At 38.5% G+C, this 19,963-nt stretch overlaps 1 protein-coding gene across 1 annotated transcript; it reads left to right on the top strand.

The window, feature by feature from the left end:
* Positions 1 to 18,328, top strand: RB195_009167 (uncharacterized protein; the record flags this gene model as incomplete). The annotated part of the gene is made up of 6 exons (XM_064196026.1): positions 1 to 64; positions 16,577 to 16,714; positions 17,427 to 17,497; positions 17,578 to 17,703; positions 18,064 to 18,165; positions 18,260 to 18,328. 6 exons carry the CDS (start codon positions 1 to 3, stop codon positions 18,326 to 18,328), a joined length of 570 nt encoding a protein of 189 aa, XP_064047171.1.
* Between the last annotated feature and the right edge of the window lie 1,635 nt (positions 18,329 to 19,963).

Genomic DNA, 19,963 nt, shown 5'->3' with positions numbered 1-19,963 from the left:
ATGATGACCTCGACGCGTCGACCACTTCGATTTCTCCTGCTGCTGTTTTTCGTGATCTCCACAGGTGAGTCTCATTTCCAGGATCGATTCGCTTCGTTCTATATGCCTTTCAATTCAATTTTTCTCTTCCGTTTCCTTCGTTCCTTAATTCTCCTGTCTTCTTTCTTCTCTTATTTATTTATTTTTATTTATTTGGAAACACCCATAGGTGTGCCGTAAAACAGGAAAAAAGAAGGAATGGAGCTTATTAGGATTTTCCCTAAGTTTTATACAGCAAAGTTTTGCTTCTTATGACAATCTGTCTAGAAAATGAAAGTATCCTTAAATATAATTGAACCCAGTGATTGATCATTGATCACGTCTCCTCCGATCACCTGCTCTGACGTCATGTACGCCTATTTGATCCATGACAGTTGTTCTATGCGATAATTCTTCGTTTTTTTTACACATTCTACCATGATTTTTTCGATCAATTGCAAGGTCATTTGATCGATCGTATTTTTCTACGAATAAGTAATTCTACACCTGTGCTTCTGTTGCGCACCTTTGCAACATCGCCGCATCTCCCTCATCTATCTGGAATAAGGAAACCTACGAAGAAAAATCCAGAAGAAATCCAGAAAAGGATGCTGTCAGTTAACGAAGCGGAAAGAACATAGGATGCGGGGACGAAAGTGTGTTTAGTGTTTTAGACTAATCAAAGCTAATTCAGATAATTGATAATGACAGGATAATTTCTGGAGCTAATGGGCGTACGAAAACGTTCTTCTGGAACGAATTTTTGTGTTCATATGAAATTGATAGGGTGGAAATTTCTACGCTATCACGCTCTCTTTCAATGGTAATGGTTCTCCCTTTCTTCCTGTTGTCACGCGTCTCGGTAACTTGATTTCCAAAACAAAAACAATGGCGGCATGTATTGGGTTCCTAACAGTACACCTAATGGTTCCTGATATTACTCACAATTGTTTTATTTCTTTACTTAGGCGTACTCTCTCACTTTAATAAGAAAAAATTGAATTAAATTAAACACAACAACGCTAATTTAAATCTAATGGGTTTGAGTCAATTTATATTTATTTGTTTGTTTATATTTATTTTATATTAAATGTTATATTTTTTAAGGACATATCTCCTATTACTCTTAGAGTTTCAACCGCTTTCCTGTTCTGCTTCCTAAGATTCCAAGGATATCTTAAAATTCAGAGGAGAACGTTACAGGTCAACTTACGGTGGATTTTCCTTAATATCTAATCTAGTTTACAGAATTAGATTGTGAAATTTTATGAAATAACTTTATTTTTCATCATTTCTCTTGTTTTAGGAAGAACTTCTAGCTGTTTTGATTCTTTCAAAATAACCTTCATATGGTCAGTTCTGATTGTTTTTCGTACGCTAGCACCGACGTGTGTTATTGCAGCTGGGCAACATTGTTTGTTTATGTCTTTGTTGATCAGAATGTTTGTATTGGCAAAGAGTTTTGAGTCTTGAAAATCATCCACTTTTCACAACAATTCTCACGAGTCATCCAAAGAGGACAGAAGATATGAATATGAAGATATTCCTCTAATCTTGAATCTCCAATGAATTACTGTATGGTCATCAATCCTTGTCCTATAACTTTTAAAAAGCTGACCAAATCTGGGCGGCTGTCATATTTTTTTATTTTCTTGCTTAAAATTGAGCTCATTTTTGAAATTGTCTAATAAAAACAATCCAATAACAATAATAATAATAATAATAATAATAATAATAATAATAATAATAATAATAATAATAATAATAATAATAATAATAACCTTGTAATAATTATTGTAATAGATAATAAAACAATAAAAATAATAATAGTGAACCAAAACTTAAAGAATTAGAACTGTTACTGTCTTTTCACTTCGAGTAATGATAATAATAATAAATAATCTTAATATTGAGCGAAATAGAAATGTGGTACAAAATCTGAGCATCTGCGAAAAGGTGGAAGTATATGAAAAATATCATCCGTTGCCGTTCGAAATTCCTCGTGAAAATTCTCTTTAAAAATTTCCGTGCATCTCATTTTCTGATGTGTTCTCTCGTCGCGTTTGCGTGTTCTCAGAAAATTATGTGACTTTCCTTTGAAATATCCAACACGTCATAAACACAAACAAAAACAAATTCCAAACGAATCCCGTTCTCGCTATTACTCACCGATTCGTCCGGTTATCCATCCCATCACTATTGACGCTGCTCCCGCGAGCGAGGGAGCGAGCGCGCTCGATCCTACTGGTCTGCTCCTGGTGAACGGGGAAAAAATTCGAAATCACTCATCACTCATCGATATGACTCAATCGTTTGCTTTGCTGACCTTTAGACCAGATTTCGGATTTTAATGAATGTTTTCACGATCCCCATTGTCCTTTCAACGCTTAGCCGCTTGTTTTGTGTTTGTGTGTTGTCAACGATCCGACCGACGTCTTGTCAAAATAAATAATCACACAGCTATTTTGGTGATGGTTGCTTTTTCTTCACGGTCCGGTACATAACAACTTTTTCGATTATTCTCACGTTCTTCTCTTCGAAACTGGAATTTACGATTCCTGGTTCGAACGTTTTTATGACGTTCGGTTTCATTTCGGTTTGGACTGGATATTGCGCTAAGGTAAACATTATGTAAAGAGTTTATTTGGATTTTAAATGCACCACTCTGAGTTTGTAAGTTGTTCCAGTGGTACTGTACTCTTCATTCACGAAAAAAAAAATCCTTATTTAATATTGTAATATTGTAACATTTTATTTATATTACTTATGTCATTTATATATATATATATATATATATATATATATATATATATATATATATATATATGTATATATATATATATATATATACATATATATAAATGATAGTAATATAAATAAAATTTATATTAATATTTTTTATATTTTAAAATTTAATAAAAATATATATATATATATATATATATATATATATGTTTGATAGCAATATTAAAATATAATAATATGTAATTAATGTAATTAGTGCTATTATAATATGTAATTAATGTTTCAAATATTGGTTTTTTGAAATTATACTTCTATGTATAGAGAAGAGCTTATGAATAATAATATAGATCCAAATATAAATAAGTGTGATGTAAATTTTTAGCATATACGTGTATACGTACGTACACATATGTGTATGCACGTACATACGTACGTGTATACACGGATGTGTACGTTTATGTGTCCTAAAATGTAATCTAGTCTAGGATTGAACATCAGCGCCTTCAGATAAGGGACCATATGCTTTGACTCAGTACACTCTTTTATATTCTGGAATTTGGTTCTCTATCGAGGAAATTATGTTGGCTGATGCTCCAAACCTACTCCTACGCTCCTAATAATCCTTCAGTCGTGGATCGTTGAAGGGGCTTGCTTGCGTCGACCTGAACAACAACGTCTAACGCACCAAACGAACATTCCGTCCGGGACCCTCTATAGACGACGGGATCTCCCTACAAGGACAACCCTTCGATACAAGAAACGCGCGAAACAAAGAAAGTGCAAAACTTGCTGTGAACAAACAAAGAGTGGTCGTCCACAAGGACATAAGTAACGGTGCGTAGGCATAAGTATTTTTGAGGGCTGATTGTTGAGAAGAACGGCTTGGACTTATTCACGGTTATTAATTTATTATTATTTAAAGACTTACCAACGTAGTATTTATTAATATTTTCCAGTTGTTAGCTATGCATATTTTGAGGATTTAATCGAGGCCATTTCATCCTTCCAGTAATCGGTGTTTATAGGTTTTCTTTCGAGAAAATTAGAATTCCTGATGTCTTGAACCTAATCTTCGATAGCTACCCTATCTAATAATCCTTGTCCTAGATATAGAAGATAAAAGTAGGCGCTGTTACTTATGTTGACCGGAACGATCGCAACACACTTTCTGGATATCCTTACGCAGGAAATTCTTTACACATGCAATTTTTTTTGAGGCAAGAAACGCATGAAACAAAGGAAATCCCGAAGTTGTGGTGAGAACGTCTCTCCTGTGAGGATATAAGAACTCGTGTTCACGTACAAGTCTTATCTAGGCTTCATGGTTGAAAAGGATGACGTCATGTGGGAAATCAGATGACGAGTTAGAATTTCTGAAAGAAAAATTGTGCACTTTATCGCAGTGTTATGTGGTAAGTATAATTTATTTATTTTCACTAATTTATTCATTATTTATTTTCATTTATTTCAATAATTTATTCTAAATGATGCAATGTGCTGCTTCAAATCTCGCAACCATTATTAGTTTTAGCGATTGGAAAACCGATCCTTCACCTTTTATAGTCACTGGAAGAAAATCCATCATCGTGAGAATATTCCATTCTTTCTATTTCATCTCGACTCTTTATGGATGTTGACGTCCGTGGATTTCCAATCGTATCGGATCGAATCATAATCAGATTTGAAATCGACTGCTTTCATGTGCTTAACTTCGTCTTCTATAAGGATCTGGAAGTTAAATTTGAACTATTAAATAAGTTGTGGAATCAAGCGCAGCACACTGTATTATCCAAAATAAAGCATTATTTAAAATAAAAATTAAAGTGAACAAATAAAATAACTATTTAAAATAAATTAGATTCTAAGCTGAGGCGGATATTTTTCTGTGGTCCCCTTGTCTCTGATAGAATAGATAGAGCTGTCAGATGTCCACGACACCATTTTATTTCCTCAAACCTCGAGAGCAAATGTTTGCCCGGTACAGCGATTCCTCTCGTCACATAGATACTTCATACGGGAGGTATTCCTTACATGGGCATTGTTGTACTCGCGAGGCAACGTGTCATGAAGTTGAAGTAGTGGGAAAACCTGGGGAAAATATTAGAGTTCGAGGTATAGATTACGAATATGAGCGTGGTCCCGCTCAGTTTCCCCTAATCGCCCTAAAAAATGGCGTGAGAATCGCTTTATTTCCTACGAGGTACGTTAGAACGGGCCACCGTTCAAACGTTTCGATACTTTCAGCAGCCTTATCATTGGTTTCACTTGAATAGGCTGTTGAGGAGAGCCTAATGATTTCGACCGCTCGCTCGTTGATGCAGCGCGCGCGTGTACGGAAACGCAGCGTGTTCTCACATACTCGTAGGGACAAATGCCGTTTTCCTCACCATTTTCTAGGGCGATTAGGAGAAATTGGCCAGTGTCACGTTCATATTCTTAGTCTACACACCGAACTCTATATTTCTGCACAGTTTCCTCAACTAATTTAGTTTTCTGGAACGCTGCATTAAGCAGATCAAATGTCTCCACGAGCGGGCAGACAAAACCTATTTTCGTTACTAAAAACTTTGAACCTTAACTCTAAAACAATTTTTTGAGCACTAACGTAATGACGGGCCACTAACCAGTTTCCCTTAGATTGGAGAAGCATTGTAGTAACCGTCGGCTGATCAATCACAACGGCGAACGATCGGGACGTCATTGATCCTATCCAGAGGAACCATTGGAGATGTAGCGCAAAGTTTCAAATTTTTCGTCTTCCGCCACTTGTTCACGGAATCGTTAAAACATCGTCAGAACGTGTAGTTAACGCGTTCGCGACCGGTTCGTTCATGTTCTTTCACGAAATTCCATGTGCTGTTCACGTACGAGTCGTAACTGTTAGCGTGTTTGTCCTGTTCAAACATGTTGACCATTTCGTGGATATCTGACAATACTAGCAGGGAGAATCCTTTCCTATTTGAATGGTTATGCATCCCAGAGGTCCCGTCACTCAACAGCTTTCTATTCAAACAAAACAATCCCTCTTATAATTGTACAGGTGGATCTACGCTGACCACGGTTACGGTAGGAACATGGCAACACTGAATTCTTTGCACTTTTCCCTTTGGTTCTGTTGGTTGGTTGGGAATCGAAGTGGAGAGAAGCCGTGTTGAATGATTGATATATTCTTCCTTTTGGATCTTATTTTTGGTGAGAAATCAAAGCAGAGAGAATCCGTGTTGATTGATTGATTGATTGACTGGATGGTCATTCATCCTGTTCAACCAGTTAGAGACGGTTCTATTCCAAAATAATCGCTTAATTGCAAAAAAAAAAAAATTGCAAAACTTCACGATATTTGAGAGGCTTCTATGAATGACTTTCTCTTTCCCATAAAACCCCTATGAGAACAGTTCTTCCCGAAAAAGAACCAAGGAAATCTCAAAATACCTCACAGTAGGCTTTCTGAGGCGAATATTGCAAATATTTAGAGCGCGGATCACATGTTTATGCCTAAGAAGCATATGCGTTGTATGATAACTTTAAAAACTTCAAAACTACAACGATAGTAAACAGATCTTATGTTATTTACTTGAAGACTCTAAATAATTGTCATAGAGAAAGTGTCGTTAAGTTCTGGATGACGTAGAATTTCACTTCTTGCCGTAGCTTTGAAAATCTGCGATTACACTATAAATCAAACGTTACACTTGTGATTAGCATCTTCAAATAATTCGAACTTCTCCGGTACCTCACCTTTTTTTGTCTTCGACACTATTGATTTCTGCTTGTTCTTCCTTAGATTAATAATAATATGATATGGTTTTTCCGGATTGCTGGCTAGGAATACATTTCAGGTCGTAGTGAATCAACCTGAATCATTCCTTATTGGTCTTAAATATCATGGCTAAGCATCAAGGGGTGAATGCGATTGGTTTCGGCAATCTGTTCACAGTCCACAGTTTTGTGGTTTCATTGATTTAACCTGTAAGTAGCCTTGACCTACATATCTTTCAATGCTGATAGAAAATGTCGTCGAATATGGTGCTTAATCGTTTTAGATAGCTCTATTAAAATTTTTCGCACACCGAAATCTTATAGTATCGAAATTTCGTGGATAGCTTACGCATAGGACTAAATAGTGTAATTCTGAATATTTTGTTTACGGTTATCTTTAGGTTAGCAGCAGTTGCAGGCTATACAAGGTTCCTAGTTGTTTTTGTTTATTAGAAAATAAGCTGCAATCTATGTCGAATGTGTTGATCTGCGTGACCGCGATGTGATTTTGACTGGAATAGGGGCCAAGGGCACAAAATAATGTGTGGAAGAAAAAAGTAAGGGCGACAAATGCGCCCGGATGTTCATCCAGATGAACGCAGTCTTCTTTTTTTTTGTAGATTCTGTTTTGTAGTTTGCCGTACTGTCGCTGATCGGCAACACCTCAAAATCGAGCCTCAGCTCTAGGTAAGCATAACCAACCTGAAACGCACCACCTCACCCCACGGGTCGCAGGAAAGAGTTGTCCTAATTGCCTAAAAGGGCCCGCGCTACTAAATCGAACTTTTCTAGAACGATTGATTGGAGCGCGCCACCTTGTGAACGCGTCGAATCTTCGGGACGTTTTCTACCGGGAAGGAAGAAATGGACGGAATCACCCCTCTCCTTAATCTACGATCCCGTATAGGCATTTTCCAAGTAACAATGTATTATAGCCTCAAGCTGTAATGACAAAAGCCATCCTAAAGACTATGTATTTCTATGAGAATATAGTAATTAGCAGCAATCAGTAATTAAGACCGTAATAATACTACGTAATGTTAGAACACCTTCAAACCCTTTATTTTTAAAATATGTATAATATATGTAATAATATGTAAATATATATGTAATATATTTTTAAAATACTGTGAATAAATAAGTAGGTAAATAAATGTTCTAGACTGTAAATATATCTATATATTCCAGATTTTATTCCATTCCTCAAGGGATTTCTGGAACGAAAAATTATTCGAATAGCGAAGTTGCGAATTGCAAATTGTTTATTCTAGCGGAGCGGCCAGAGGTGACTGTCATGACACTTCGTTGTCTTATAGTGTGTATCAATCGTATGATCCCTTTATGTATGTACACACCCGGCTATGACAGCTTTATGTCCACACAATGTCCTCGCAATGGAGAGACGCCTTCTCGGGAATGAAGCTGGCAGAAATTTTAAGGTGGAAAAACTCGAATGGGATGATGTGAAGCATTATTATTATCCTTTTCCTATTTCATCCATTTTTGTTTACTCAAATTAAAACACTTATTAACTAGAGAGAATCCGCATATTAAGGTAATAGAATACCTATCTATCTTTACATTTATATTTCTTTATGTTCCATATATTTATGTATTGTATTTACTTATTTATATTTACTTTTATTATATATTATATATAATTGGTATCTTTAGATTATCTATTGAAAAATTTCGGGACAACATTGAATAGTTTTTTTTTAATCAATTCGAAATACACATGCATGTAGTAGATAGGGTCCCATATCTGCTAATTTTCTTATAGTACCATTCTCTCCCTACAGTACCGCCACAAGGTCCCAGACCGCTTGGTACCATCTCAGCGCGTGGATTCAGGAAAAAGGATAAAGTCAAATTTTATTGTTCGCAACTATGCGACATGACATACCAATTGAACGAATAGCGTTTCAAATGGATTTGTACTCCAAACTTCATGACTCAAAAACAATAAAAATATATTAATGATAATAACAGTAATTTAACAAAAAAAACAATACAAAAAATAAATAAATGGAAAATAATAAACAAACAACAATAACGAAACACAATAGTAGTGTACGATATTAATGGTACAACAATACAATAAAATAGGTCAAGCTTATCTATTCAGATAGTGATAAATCTCACAGTGTGGAGAAGTTTACGCTAATATTTTTTTTTCTTACTCCAGCATTCAAACCAAGGATTCCTAAATAGCGGGGGATCCAGTTTAAAGACTTGTACGTTCGCAAGCAAAAATCTTTGTTCCCATTATCTCGTGCTATCGCTTTGGACCATTTGACTCTATTGATGTTTTGGAGGGATTTTGTTTCATATACTCATTCACATCCAGAACGCACTTCGGACAATCCGAGGGTTTTAGTTGTCCCAGCGGTAGCATTTTTTTTAAATCAGCTCTTTGTTTTGCCTTTGTTATTTTCATTTTTTCTTCACTTTTTATTTTTGCTTTTTTGATTTCAATTAGGAATATTTGCTTAATTACTTGCATAGGCTCGTACAGTTGAATGCAGACGGCGCTCCCATGGTCCCTATTGTTGTCTATATGATAAGAAAACTGTACCCTATATATCTCCACCTGACCCGCCCTGGATTAGAATTTACCACCGCAGTGACTCACCAGACATTAGAACCAGTCAATTTATTTTCGTACTGGAGTGGTTTCGTGTAATGCGTGTTTGGAACGAAAATATAAACTGGGAGGGGAAAAGTTGGAAGGCATTAGACGGGATTAGAGCCATCACCCCACCAATTTGAGTTGGTACGAATTTCAGGTGGAGTATTCTTATACGAAATAGTAGATTATGGAGAGGGGGTGATTCCGTTCATTTCTTTCTAATTGCCGTAAAAAACGGTCCAGAAGATGCGGCGCGTACACAAAGGTGGTGCGCTCCAGTCGAACTCCTAGTAGGAAATAGTGCGCCGGAACGCCCGAAGCCGTATTTTGCGAGCCGTTTTTCTACGGCAATTGGGAAGAAATGGACGGAATCACCCTTCTCTCCATAATCAACAATCCCGTATACGAATACTCCACCTGAAATCCGTACCAGCTCAGATTCGTGGGGTGATGCCTTTAACGTATCTCGCAACACTTCCAAACATCTAAAAATCACAGAAAAATTAAACTAAAATTATAGAAATTAAGCTAAAATTACAGGAAAAAAATGGAAAATCGAATAATTACTAAAATCGCACCGTAATGATCTCGTTGGCGAAGCTGAATAATATTTGAACATTAACATTTGTATAATACATATATTGAATATATTACAGTACATATTATATTATATTATAGGTTTATTATAGATGAAGTATTAAACAGTTCGTTGTAATGATTTGGTCACATCATGGATTCGACTTGAAACCTGAGTTAACCATCTTTACTATGATTGTTAGTGAGTACAATACGTTTTATTTCATCTTCTTACCCTCAACTGTGGTGGTCGAAATAAAGAAAATAAAATAACTGAATAATCCCGAAATGTTGTCCACGTTGCGATCTTCATTGAACATTATTCCTTTTATTATTAACTTTATTCATACTTCTTTTATTATTAACTATAACGTTATTGTTTTTACTTCTTTTATTACTAATTTTTGTAATAACTCTTGGAAATACTTTTAGTGAACTTATTTATCTAGAGAACTGTTCTACCGTAACCAGAATATTAATAATAATAACCAGAATACTTTCTTGGCTTTTTCAAATAAAAAAAAATCAGGAAAAATCAGCTAAGTCACATCTAATGAATCCAGTATTGATTTCAGTCAGAAAAACATCGTCAAAGTACATTGGCAGTACTATTTTTTATTTATTTATTATTTATTCGTGCTATTCTTACTTTTGTATTTGTATGTTGTGGTATTTTTCAAAGGATTTTTTTTTGTCGGAAACGTGTGTGTGTGTGTGTGTGTGTTTTCGAATCTGGGACAAGAAATAATTTTCCTCCTAAGGAAGTGGACAACAACATCCAGAACAGATAGACGATGAAATATGGGAGTTATTAATCTTTGCGCTTTCCGGCCCTTGCATGAACCGGATGTGTTGCCACATTTAATCTATTCAATCCCGTATTGATACGGAAATGAATTCGCATGCGATGCTACTGAAAAATAGCTCGTGAGATTCGTGGATAATGCTATGGCGGCGTATTTTATCCTCAATTCACGTTCCTATTATATTTTTTTGGGATTGAGAACATTGAACTCTCGACATAGTGACAAAAATTAGCCTTCACTTTGGAAATGAAATGAAATGGTGAAGAAGCTCTCTGTTTCGAACTGGTGTCTTCAGCCAGAGCTGTTTTTTTATTAGAAAAATTCGAGCTGATTTTTCATTTCCACATTAAACAACATCAATCTTATTATTTGACTTCCGATAAGCTTCAGGATTATAAAATAATTGAGCTGCATCCGGAGTTCTCAATAAGTTTATAGTTAACGTTTCGCCAAACCGCCTTCATTATCTGGTGTAAGCGATTTGATCCACAATTTAACGGATCAAATCTCTCCACAACTGGAAGCAGCATGGAATTGGGAACTTCCATGGGAATATAGGATTCAAGGTGTAGTATTAGTATGAGCGTACCGCGCCCAATTTCCTTAAAGGCATCACCCCATAGATCTGAGGTGGTACGGATTTCAGGTGGAGTATTCGTATAAGGCATAGTAGATTATGGAGAGGTGGGTGATTCCGTCCATTTCTTGAAATTGGCGTAGAAAACGACCCGGAAGATGCGGCGTGTGCACACGGCTGGCGCGCTCCAATCGGACTCGTTGTAGAAAATAGCGCGCGAAAATTATGGCAATTAGGAAGAATTGAATCATGGAATCACCCACCTCTCCATAATCTACTATGCCTTATACGAATACTCTACCTGAAATCCGTACCACCTCAGATTCGTGGAGTGACGCCTTTAATCGTCCTATAAAATGGAGTGGGAAATGGCCGTATCATGCGTTGTTTCCTACGAGGTACCAATGCTCGGTGAGGCCACTCCCAGCTTTTAGAAGGCACCGATCCTGTATACGCGTCAGTTACCTTAGTATTGGTTCATTGTTAGTAGTAGTATAGTATAGTCAGGTATTAGTCATAGGTAGTATTAGTATATTCATTGATTTCACTTGAATGCATCGGTGAAGAGTCCCCATTGATTTTTGCCCGCTAGCTCGTGGATGCGGCGCGTGCACGACGATGTCACGTTCTAATGTGCCTCGTAGCGGCAAACGCTCGGTAAGGCCGTTTCCCAGGTGGTGTTCCTGAACGATCAGAATTAAGCGTAGTCACGTTCATACTCATAATCTAAGAGAAATGCTCCAACGTCGTCAATTTCATGGTGTGCTGCCTTCAACCGACGGAACTCTGCATCTGCTTTTTTCAGCCATTAACATAATGGACAGACCTTAGGCTCAGCTCTGCTTGGAGAAACTTCAGTAGTACCTGCTGACTAATTGATCACAAGAGCGATTGATCCAGATATCTCACTAAAATCAGATGATTCTTTCGAGAAAAATTGCAAATTCCCGCAAGGTTGCAATTTTTTCCGATTCTCGAGCCAACCTCTTAGGCTTGCTCCAGAAGTTTGGAGCTGATTTTAAAATTGGCTCTTTCATATTTTTGTGTCCTGTCAGTGCCTAGAAATTCCGGGACTTATCTGTACCACTCTCGTGCTCTTTGATACGAATACACAACAGCATTGCCGTTGCTTTGCCAATATGTTCGTCACCACTGCTTGTGCAGGCGATCGTGTAGATTACATTGGATCTTATGCAATTTCTTGTTTTGCCAGTGAGGGAAATAATACTCCATGTGCGACTTTCGATAAACCTCGGCATGTTAGTGCTTCAATAATTGTTTTCTTTAGTAGAGCCGTACACGAGGTTGTTATAGTCCTTTATTCGTGGCTAACGTTTCGGCAATATCGCCTTCTTCAGAGCCTGAAAGGGGTGAAATCGAACGTGACTAATCCGATCAAACGCCTTATCCGCCCAACAAAGAAAGTCCTACGTTAACCGTTGGGTCTCATAGCTACCAGTGGAAGAAAACATCGTACCTTAGGATCAGCTGACTATCCTGCCACGCTAGATACCTGATGTGAGGTGACTAGCGCAATCAAATATCAGCCTTAAATAAGGCGCGAGTTCCCGCGTAATGGAGAGGCATTCCTCCTTGCGATTCATTTTTGGACTCTTGGAGTGGACAAAAAGCCTCCAGAGCCTTGCGCGCCGCAATGCTAGGTTCGCGCGCCAAAATCGTGATCTTAACTTCAAAATCTTCTCCGTTATGACGCCGAACCCTGTGACCACCCAATGCAGTGGAGTCACATGATTTCCTTTTGCCGTCCAGGTGTTCCTTGATTCGAATACATAGTGGTCTAGCTGTTTCTCCTATGTATTCGTCACCACACTGTACACAGCAAATCATATAAACAACACATGAACTCATGCAATCACCCTCGTTGTTATCCGGGCATATTTTACACTCCGGTGTCGTGCAAATACGATCATATAGGCGATTACGAATGAGTATTTGCTTAAGGTTACTAGGGGGGAGCTCCACGATGGTGACGATTCTTCAAGTTTAGCTTTCCTCAGACACCGCCGAATAGCAGCGCTAACCTCATCGGAAATAAATGGTACACAAAAGGGTACTTTCTCCATACCAGATTTATTTCGGGTTTGTGCTCTTTTTTGTGATAGACCGCATAGGTTTGTAGCCGTTACTGACCGCAATTTTCCTAGCAAGCTCGATAGATTCTCGTCTTTCTTCTCTTGCAGTGCAAACGGAGGTGGCCGTGCGAAACATGTTTCGTACTACCGACCTTTTAACTTGTGTGGGATGGGCAGAAAGAAAGTGAACTAAGATATTTTTATTACTGGGTTTGCGGTACCACTTTGTCCTGTGCGTTCTGTTTGAATATGCACTTGGACGTTAGGAAGGGTAACCATTCTCCTTTGGGCTTATCCCGAGTGAACTTTATATACTCCGACTGCTCATTTAAAATCTTGAAACAGTTGTCCATCTCTGCTTGAGACGAACAGACAAGGAAACAGTCGTCGATATATCGGCAATATAGCAAAGGTCGTGTTTCCCAAATCGGTGCCTCAATCTTAGCTGAAGAATGGCGAGCGTTGGCGCCAACCGTTGTCCCATGGCAAGACCCCTGATTTGGCAAAATAGTTGCCCGACCATCTAAAGACAGTGCATTTGGACATTCCGAGACAACCATCACTGCTCCACGGAAAGCCATATGTTTATAGAGCTCTGGTGTTCGTTAAAGCTCAAAACTGCCTGCATGCCGAGTCGTTGGAGACGTTCGTGTCATGCGTAACATCGAAAGACTCCATTACGCATGGTTATAAATGGTGTTCTTTAGGTGGTCCAAAACATGTGGGTGTTGTAGATGGGCTGGTCGATTTTAACAGCTGCACCAACACTACGTTTAGAACCAAGCGATCCTGTTGTGGGACCTCTTCGCGCTTATGTGGTCTTCCTTGACGTTGAGGTCTTCGGGAGCTCACTATCGGTTCGCTTGTGTTTTTATTAGGAGGTACAAGACGGGACACGCAGGTAACTCTGTTTTAGCCGGGTCGCAGTCGAGGGTGGTAATTGCGTTGATTTGCTGGTACTCATCCATACCCTATTGGTCTACGGTGTTGGCTAGAAATTCTTCGACGTGGAGAGCGATGAGGGAGTGTCTTGGAGGTGACATAATGTGGGGCTTCGTCTAGATGACGAGGAATGACTAAATTCCCCACCCTTGTCACTGGTGGATAATCTGATAGTTTTAGACTTAACGTCTCGAACTCCTAATGCCTAGCGTTGTTCATGAGTGATGTTTGGGTGACACTTTCTCCGTCTGTGCGATCTAAACGTTGAATAGTTCATCTGAGACGGATACTATATCCCCACTGCGTTAGGTTCCTGTTGTCTAAAGAAAGTACGTGGGAAGGGTATAGGCGGAAGCGCTTTAGACTGCTGCTGGGCAGTCTCAGTGGTTTTTGATTTTGCTTTTTGACGGAGACGATAAACTTGAAGAATCTGTTACCATCGTGGCTCCCCTGTACCTTAAGAAATACTATTCGTATCGCCTTATGATCGTTTTGACAACGGGTGTAAATATGCCCGATAAACGAGGGTGATTGCATGGTTCTGTGTTGTTTATATGATTTGCTGTGTACAGTGTGGTGCGAATACATGGGAAACGCTGACCATTGTATTCGATCAGGAACACCTGGACGGCAAGGAAATCTGTGACTCACTGTTGGGTGGTCACGGGTTCGGCGTCTAACGGGAAGATTTTGAAGTTAGATCACGATTTTGGCGCGCGAACCTGCATTGGGCGCGCGGCTCTGGAGGCTTTTGATCCACTGAGTCCAAAATGAATCGCGAGAATGCCTCTCATTACGCGGGAACTCGGCCTTTTTAAGGCTGATATTTGATTGGCTGTCACCCCATCGGTTCTGCGTGGCGGATAGTCGCTGATCCTGGTACGTGTTTTTCCATGGTGCTTGAGACCCAACGGTTACGTGGACTTCTTTGTTGGGATAGGTTTGATCGATTGTCGTTGATTTCCCTTTGCTCTGAAGGCGATATTGCCGAAACGTTGCCCAATAAGGACTTACAACCGTGACGCCTCTAAGAAAACAATTATGGAAATAATACTGTTATACAAATGGTCTCGCGCAAGCTGTACAACGAGCTAGCCGATGTTTCAAATTTTACTTTAAACAAAATCATTTTCAATTAATTAAATTTCTAATTTCTAATTCAAATTCGAATTCTTATTCTTCTGCAGTTGAAACGGAATAATGTGAATGTTATTTTGATGACGACTCTGCTTTTGAAAACTTACTAGCTCCAACATTGTGGTGTAGGAGTTGAAGTCGTCCTTTAAACGTTACAAAACTGTATACAGTGAAATTGTAAATGTTCTGGAAGAATATTTCTTATAAAAAATCTTAATCTTATTTAAAATTAATTCTTATTTTGTAATATTTGGAAGTGTTTTTACATGCTTACCGAACCACTTCTATCATCGAATATCGTTTCTCAGATTACAGATGTTTACATCCGGTTTCAGATAGGGGTGCATATGTTCCTTGTTAGTGGGGTACCGGTTGTAAATTGTTACGACTGGAGCGCGAAGAGATATTCCCTCTCTTATTGTTCATATTCCATCCACCTCAGCGTTAAGACCATCACGCATGACTGTAAACGCTGTCTGGGCCACCACAGTGAATTCCCCTACTCCTCTCCCACCAAGAAAGAAAATCCTAAATACGAAAGATGTTTCTAAAAAAATAAAAAGTAGGCTAAACATGTAACAACAAATAAAGAAAATGGGATGAGTTTGTGAGAGATGGGTTTGACGTGAATGGGAATGGTGGTCAAAATTCATAGAAGTTGCGTCACTCTGTTTTCGTGATGTGAAGATCAAGTACCGAATTAACGGCATCACTCCACGAATCTGAGGTGGTACGGATTTCAGATGGAGTATTCGTATACGGGATCGTAGATTACAGAGAAGGGGATGATTCCATCCATTTCTTCCCAATTGCCGTAAAAAACGGCCCGGAAGATACGGCTTCGGGCATTCCGGCGCACTTTTTCCTACAAGGAGTTCGACTGGAGCGCGCCAGCCTTGTAGTGGCGGTAGCGAGGATCCTTACACGATCCCAACCGCTACGCTCCACCGCGCCGCTCCGAACGCAGCCGCTTACGTAACTGTCCGTGCTTCATGTCGTTTTGACTCAACTATACCTTCCTATCACATGAGCACGTACAAACACTGCTCTAATCAACTCATCACCTTGACCAGTATAGTAGACATGTGACTTTTATCGAACGAAATATACTCCTTCACATTTCTTTTTCCATTTTCATTCTGTACTCCTTATTTTTTCTTTGATCTTCTTGATGAACTCCAAACTCTATCTCTCAATCACTTTCAAGCGTGATGAAATAGTGACTTCAAGGACACGTTGCTTCATTTCAGAAATCTCCTTTTCTTTGCTTGATAAAAACCAAATCATTCAGTATCTTCACGTATCTTACCTTGTTTGGACGATTGCATCTGCGAACAAAATGAAGACAGCCCAATTATTCGATGCGAAAACGGAGCTAGACGAAAAATCGACATCCCTAGCCGAGAAATGAACGGTTATCAGTACATTGGTAAGTACATAGAATATTCATTTTCGAGCCTAACTCTTGAAAGTAAAATCTCTCGGAAGAATCTGATACTAGGCGGAAAAGTCCCACTGTGCCCATAATTAGCACCCACCAGAAACGAAGTCGCCATCGTCATCATCGTCTTCATGCGTGTCGCCTGCGACAGTGATGTAGAATCGCCGCCAAACGTGTTCAATGGAAAACACGCACTCATATCGTTTCATATCAACTATAAACATAACACGAAGGAAGTGTATTTGAAAAAAAAGTGGAGATAATTTTTGTTTTCACAGCCTTGACCACCTCACTTTTTGAAAAGAATTCTATTAGATCGTTAGTCTAAAAAAAAACTTTTGCGACGAGTTGCATACGCGTCGCTGGCGGGGACTCATACATTTGGGACGAATCCGGCCACGGATGATACGGTTTTGCTGCGCTGATACGCTGTTCACAGTGTCGCTGTCGCCTTAGCATCGGACGCGTCGCGTCAAGTCGACTGAACGCGTTGAGCGGCGACGTCGACACGGCGGTTTTGTGCACACATTGTGCCTAAAACTACCTTAGATGTTAAATAGAGGTCTCTAAAAGAATGTACCGAGAAACTGCTAATTGTATTATGTTATTATTAATCTTATTATATTATTAATTATAAAATTGTGCAAGACGGAGCTTTACCTACGTTCAATTAAATCTAGCGATAAATTTCTTCATTCAGCATTCACCTGTAACGATTTGCGAGAATTACCACCAGCCGCACTACTGAAAGCTGCTTTCCCTAACCTCCAGGTTTGCTTTGGAGCTTAGTTTTGAGAATTATGTAAGTTTTGTGTTAAAGTGTGGCAAATAACAAAGTTATTGATGTTCAGGGAATCGACATCCAAGGCAATCCGCTCTTTAATTGCTCAAGTCTTGGAAATATCAGGGAAGAGATTGCCATTCTAACGGATTGTGACCCGGACACGAAGCCTATAAAATGTAATGTTATTGACGAGGTGAGTTCTTTTATTTACGTGTCAGAACGCTAGCGAAACGTCGAACGTCAAACGTCCCGCTGTGGTCTCTATAGTCTAGCTAGAACGTGATTTTTGGTGCAAAATAGCGTGAACGGTTACGTACAAGGCGGTGCGGCTTTCATCTGCTCGTAAGCGAGTCCCTTCGTCTCAGCGTAGGTTCAGCGTTGGCGGCCAGTTTCTGCCCAGAGTTGAGCAAGGGTCCCATCGCGAATGCGTCTACTGTAGACCCGTTGAAAGCGCACCGGGACGTTGCTTAGCGTTCTTGTGCTTTTGATTGTGTTGTGTTTGTTTATTGTTTATTTGAATCAGGCTTGATTTCGAATAAATCTTTACTTCCAGAACTGCGACTGGAAATGTAGAACTCTAAACAAACTTCGCGAGCTATGGCGTAAAGTCAAGACGAGTTTCATGTCAAAAATGAAGGAATGGGGAGCAGAGCAGGTAAGTAGACCACAAAATTCATTTAAAAAAAAAAAGGATTTTGAGGAAATTATGATTTCAAACAACTTCCATATATTTCTGGTCACCTATTTAGACGGTGAATGAGATTTCGGATTGGTTCTCGAACACGTACCGTAAGATTGCCGCAACTCTGTCTCAGTAGACGAACGCTTCTGAACCCTGTTGACAGTGTTTTGTATATTCATGTAATTAATTCCAATTAATTCTTGTCCTTCATTATCGGTATGTCATGTGACATAACACGACTAAGATTAACCAGTGATCTATGCATATAATTCTATGCAAATTCAAATCACTTGTCACAAACATGGTCTGCAATTGATTTTTTTTTTCTTTTCAAAGAAGATTTTTTTTTGGATATTGTATGTATGTGCAGCTATTGCTACTGTTCACGCTGAATATTTTCACAAGACATGTGAGCTATAAATCCAATCTAGATGACAATGTCGTATCATTTCTGAATAAATGCATGTGTGATTTTTTTTCTTTAAGTTCTCGACTTTTTTTTACAGTTTTTTTTGCTGTTAATGTTTGTAGCTATATATCAGCGATTTGCTTCTTTTTTAAAGAAAGTACTTTTATTTTACATATTATATTTATCTTGTTTCTTTTTTTTGTGATAGCTAGAACCTGACAATGGCTCCGGCACGAATGATAGTGGCTTTCATGCTACTACTGCAAAACTTTACCGATGGATCCTGAATAAACTTTGCAAATACCCAATTAAGCTAGGAATTTTCCGATTCCTGCAAATTTTCACTTGGTTTTGTAGTTTTTTCAAGGAACTCGGCGGAATTCGCATTGAGTTCGAATAAATTTAGCATTTTTTCTATCGCACAGCAGTTTCAACTACGTTCAAATTAATTACTGTTTGTATTGTTGTAATTTATGGTATGAGTTGTCTGGATCGGTGGCTATCACTGGCACACTCGCAACATTTTCCACTCGTATGATGTTAGTGTGAAAAATCGGTGGAAATGTGCTAAAAAGTGAGTAGAGAACGTCTTTCTGCGTTATGCATACAGTTTCGATTCAATCTTCAATTTTTCAATCTTCAATTCCTCAAACATTCAATTTTTTTTTTCAATTTTCAATTCAATTCAATTCTATCTTGCTTACGCAACATTGACAAATGTTGAAAAGATAGGCTTTTTTTACCTACTTTTTTCTTGAATAAAAGTGGATATAGGGTTTTATCTGAATTCCGACGACGCTACTTCTACCACTAGACGTAACAAACAACTTTTTTTAAAAGAAAAAACTAGTAAATGTCATTGGATTGAAGTTCGGAGAGTTTCAATAAGCAATCACCACGTGATCTTTGAAGCACTTTGGGATATCTGTTTATTTATTTATTGAAAACACCTGCAGGTGTGCCATAAAACAAAAAAAAACAGGATGGAACAGAGCTCACTAGAATTTCGCCTGAATTTTACACAATAAGACTGGCCCTTCAAAGCATGAGGGGTGGTGGGTTGGCAGGTCATTCTCCTGCTACAGAAGGTGAGAAATCCTCACGCGAGATCCTTTTCCCAGACCCAGAACGTTACGGTAGATAAAGGGATACCAGGGTTTGGGTGACCAACTTAACCTCGACGAAAGGAACGAAATATATTGAGGTATGAAAAATTCTGAATATTCGCTTTGCTCATCAATAAGAGAAGTTTTCTGTGTACGTAGGAAACCCAAACTATTTTGAACTGTGCCATTTATTGGATAAGATCTTTTGTTCTACAAAAAAGAAATTATTATCAGGTTTTATTAAAAATACTGTAAT

The sequence above is a fragment of the Necator americanus genome, chromosome III (genome assembly GCF_031761385.1).
Source record: "Necator americanus strain Aroian chromosome III, whole genome shotgun sequence".
Taxonomy (NCBI): Eukaryota; Metazoa; Nematoda; class Chromadorea; order Rhabditida; family Ancylostomatidae; genus Necator; species Necator americanus.
This window is presented reverse-complemented; position numbering and strand designations above follow the sequence as displayed.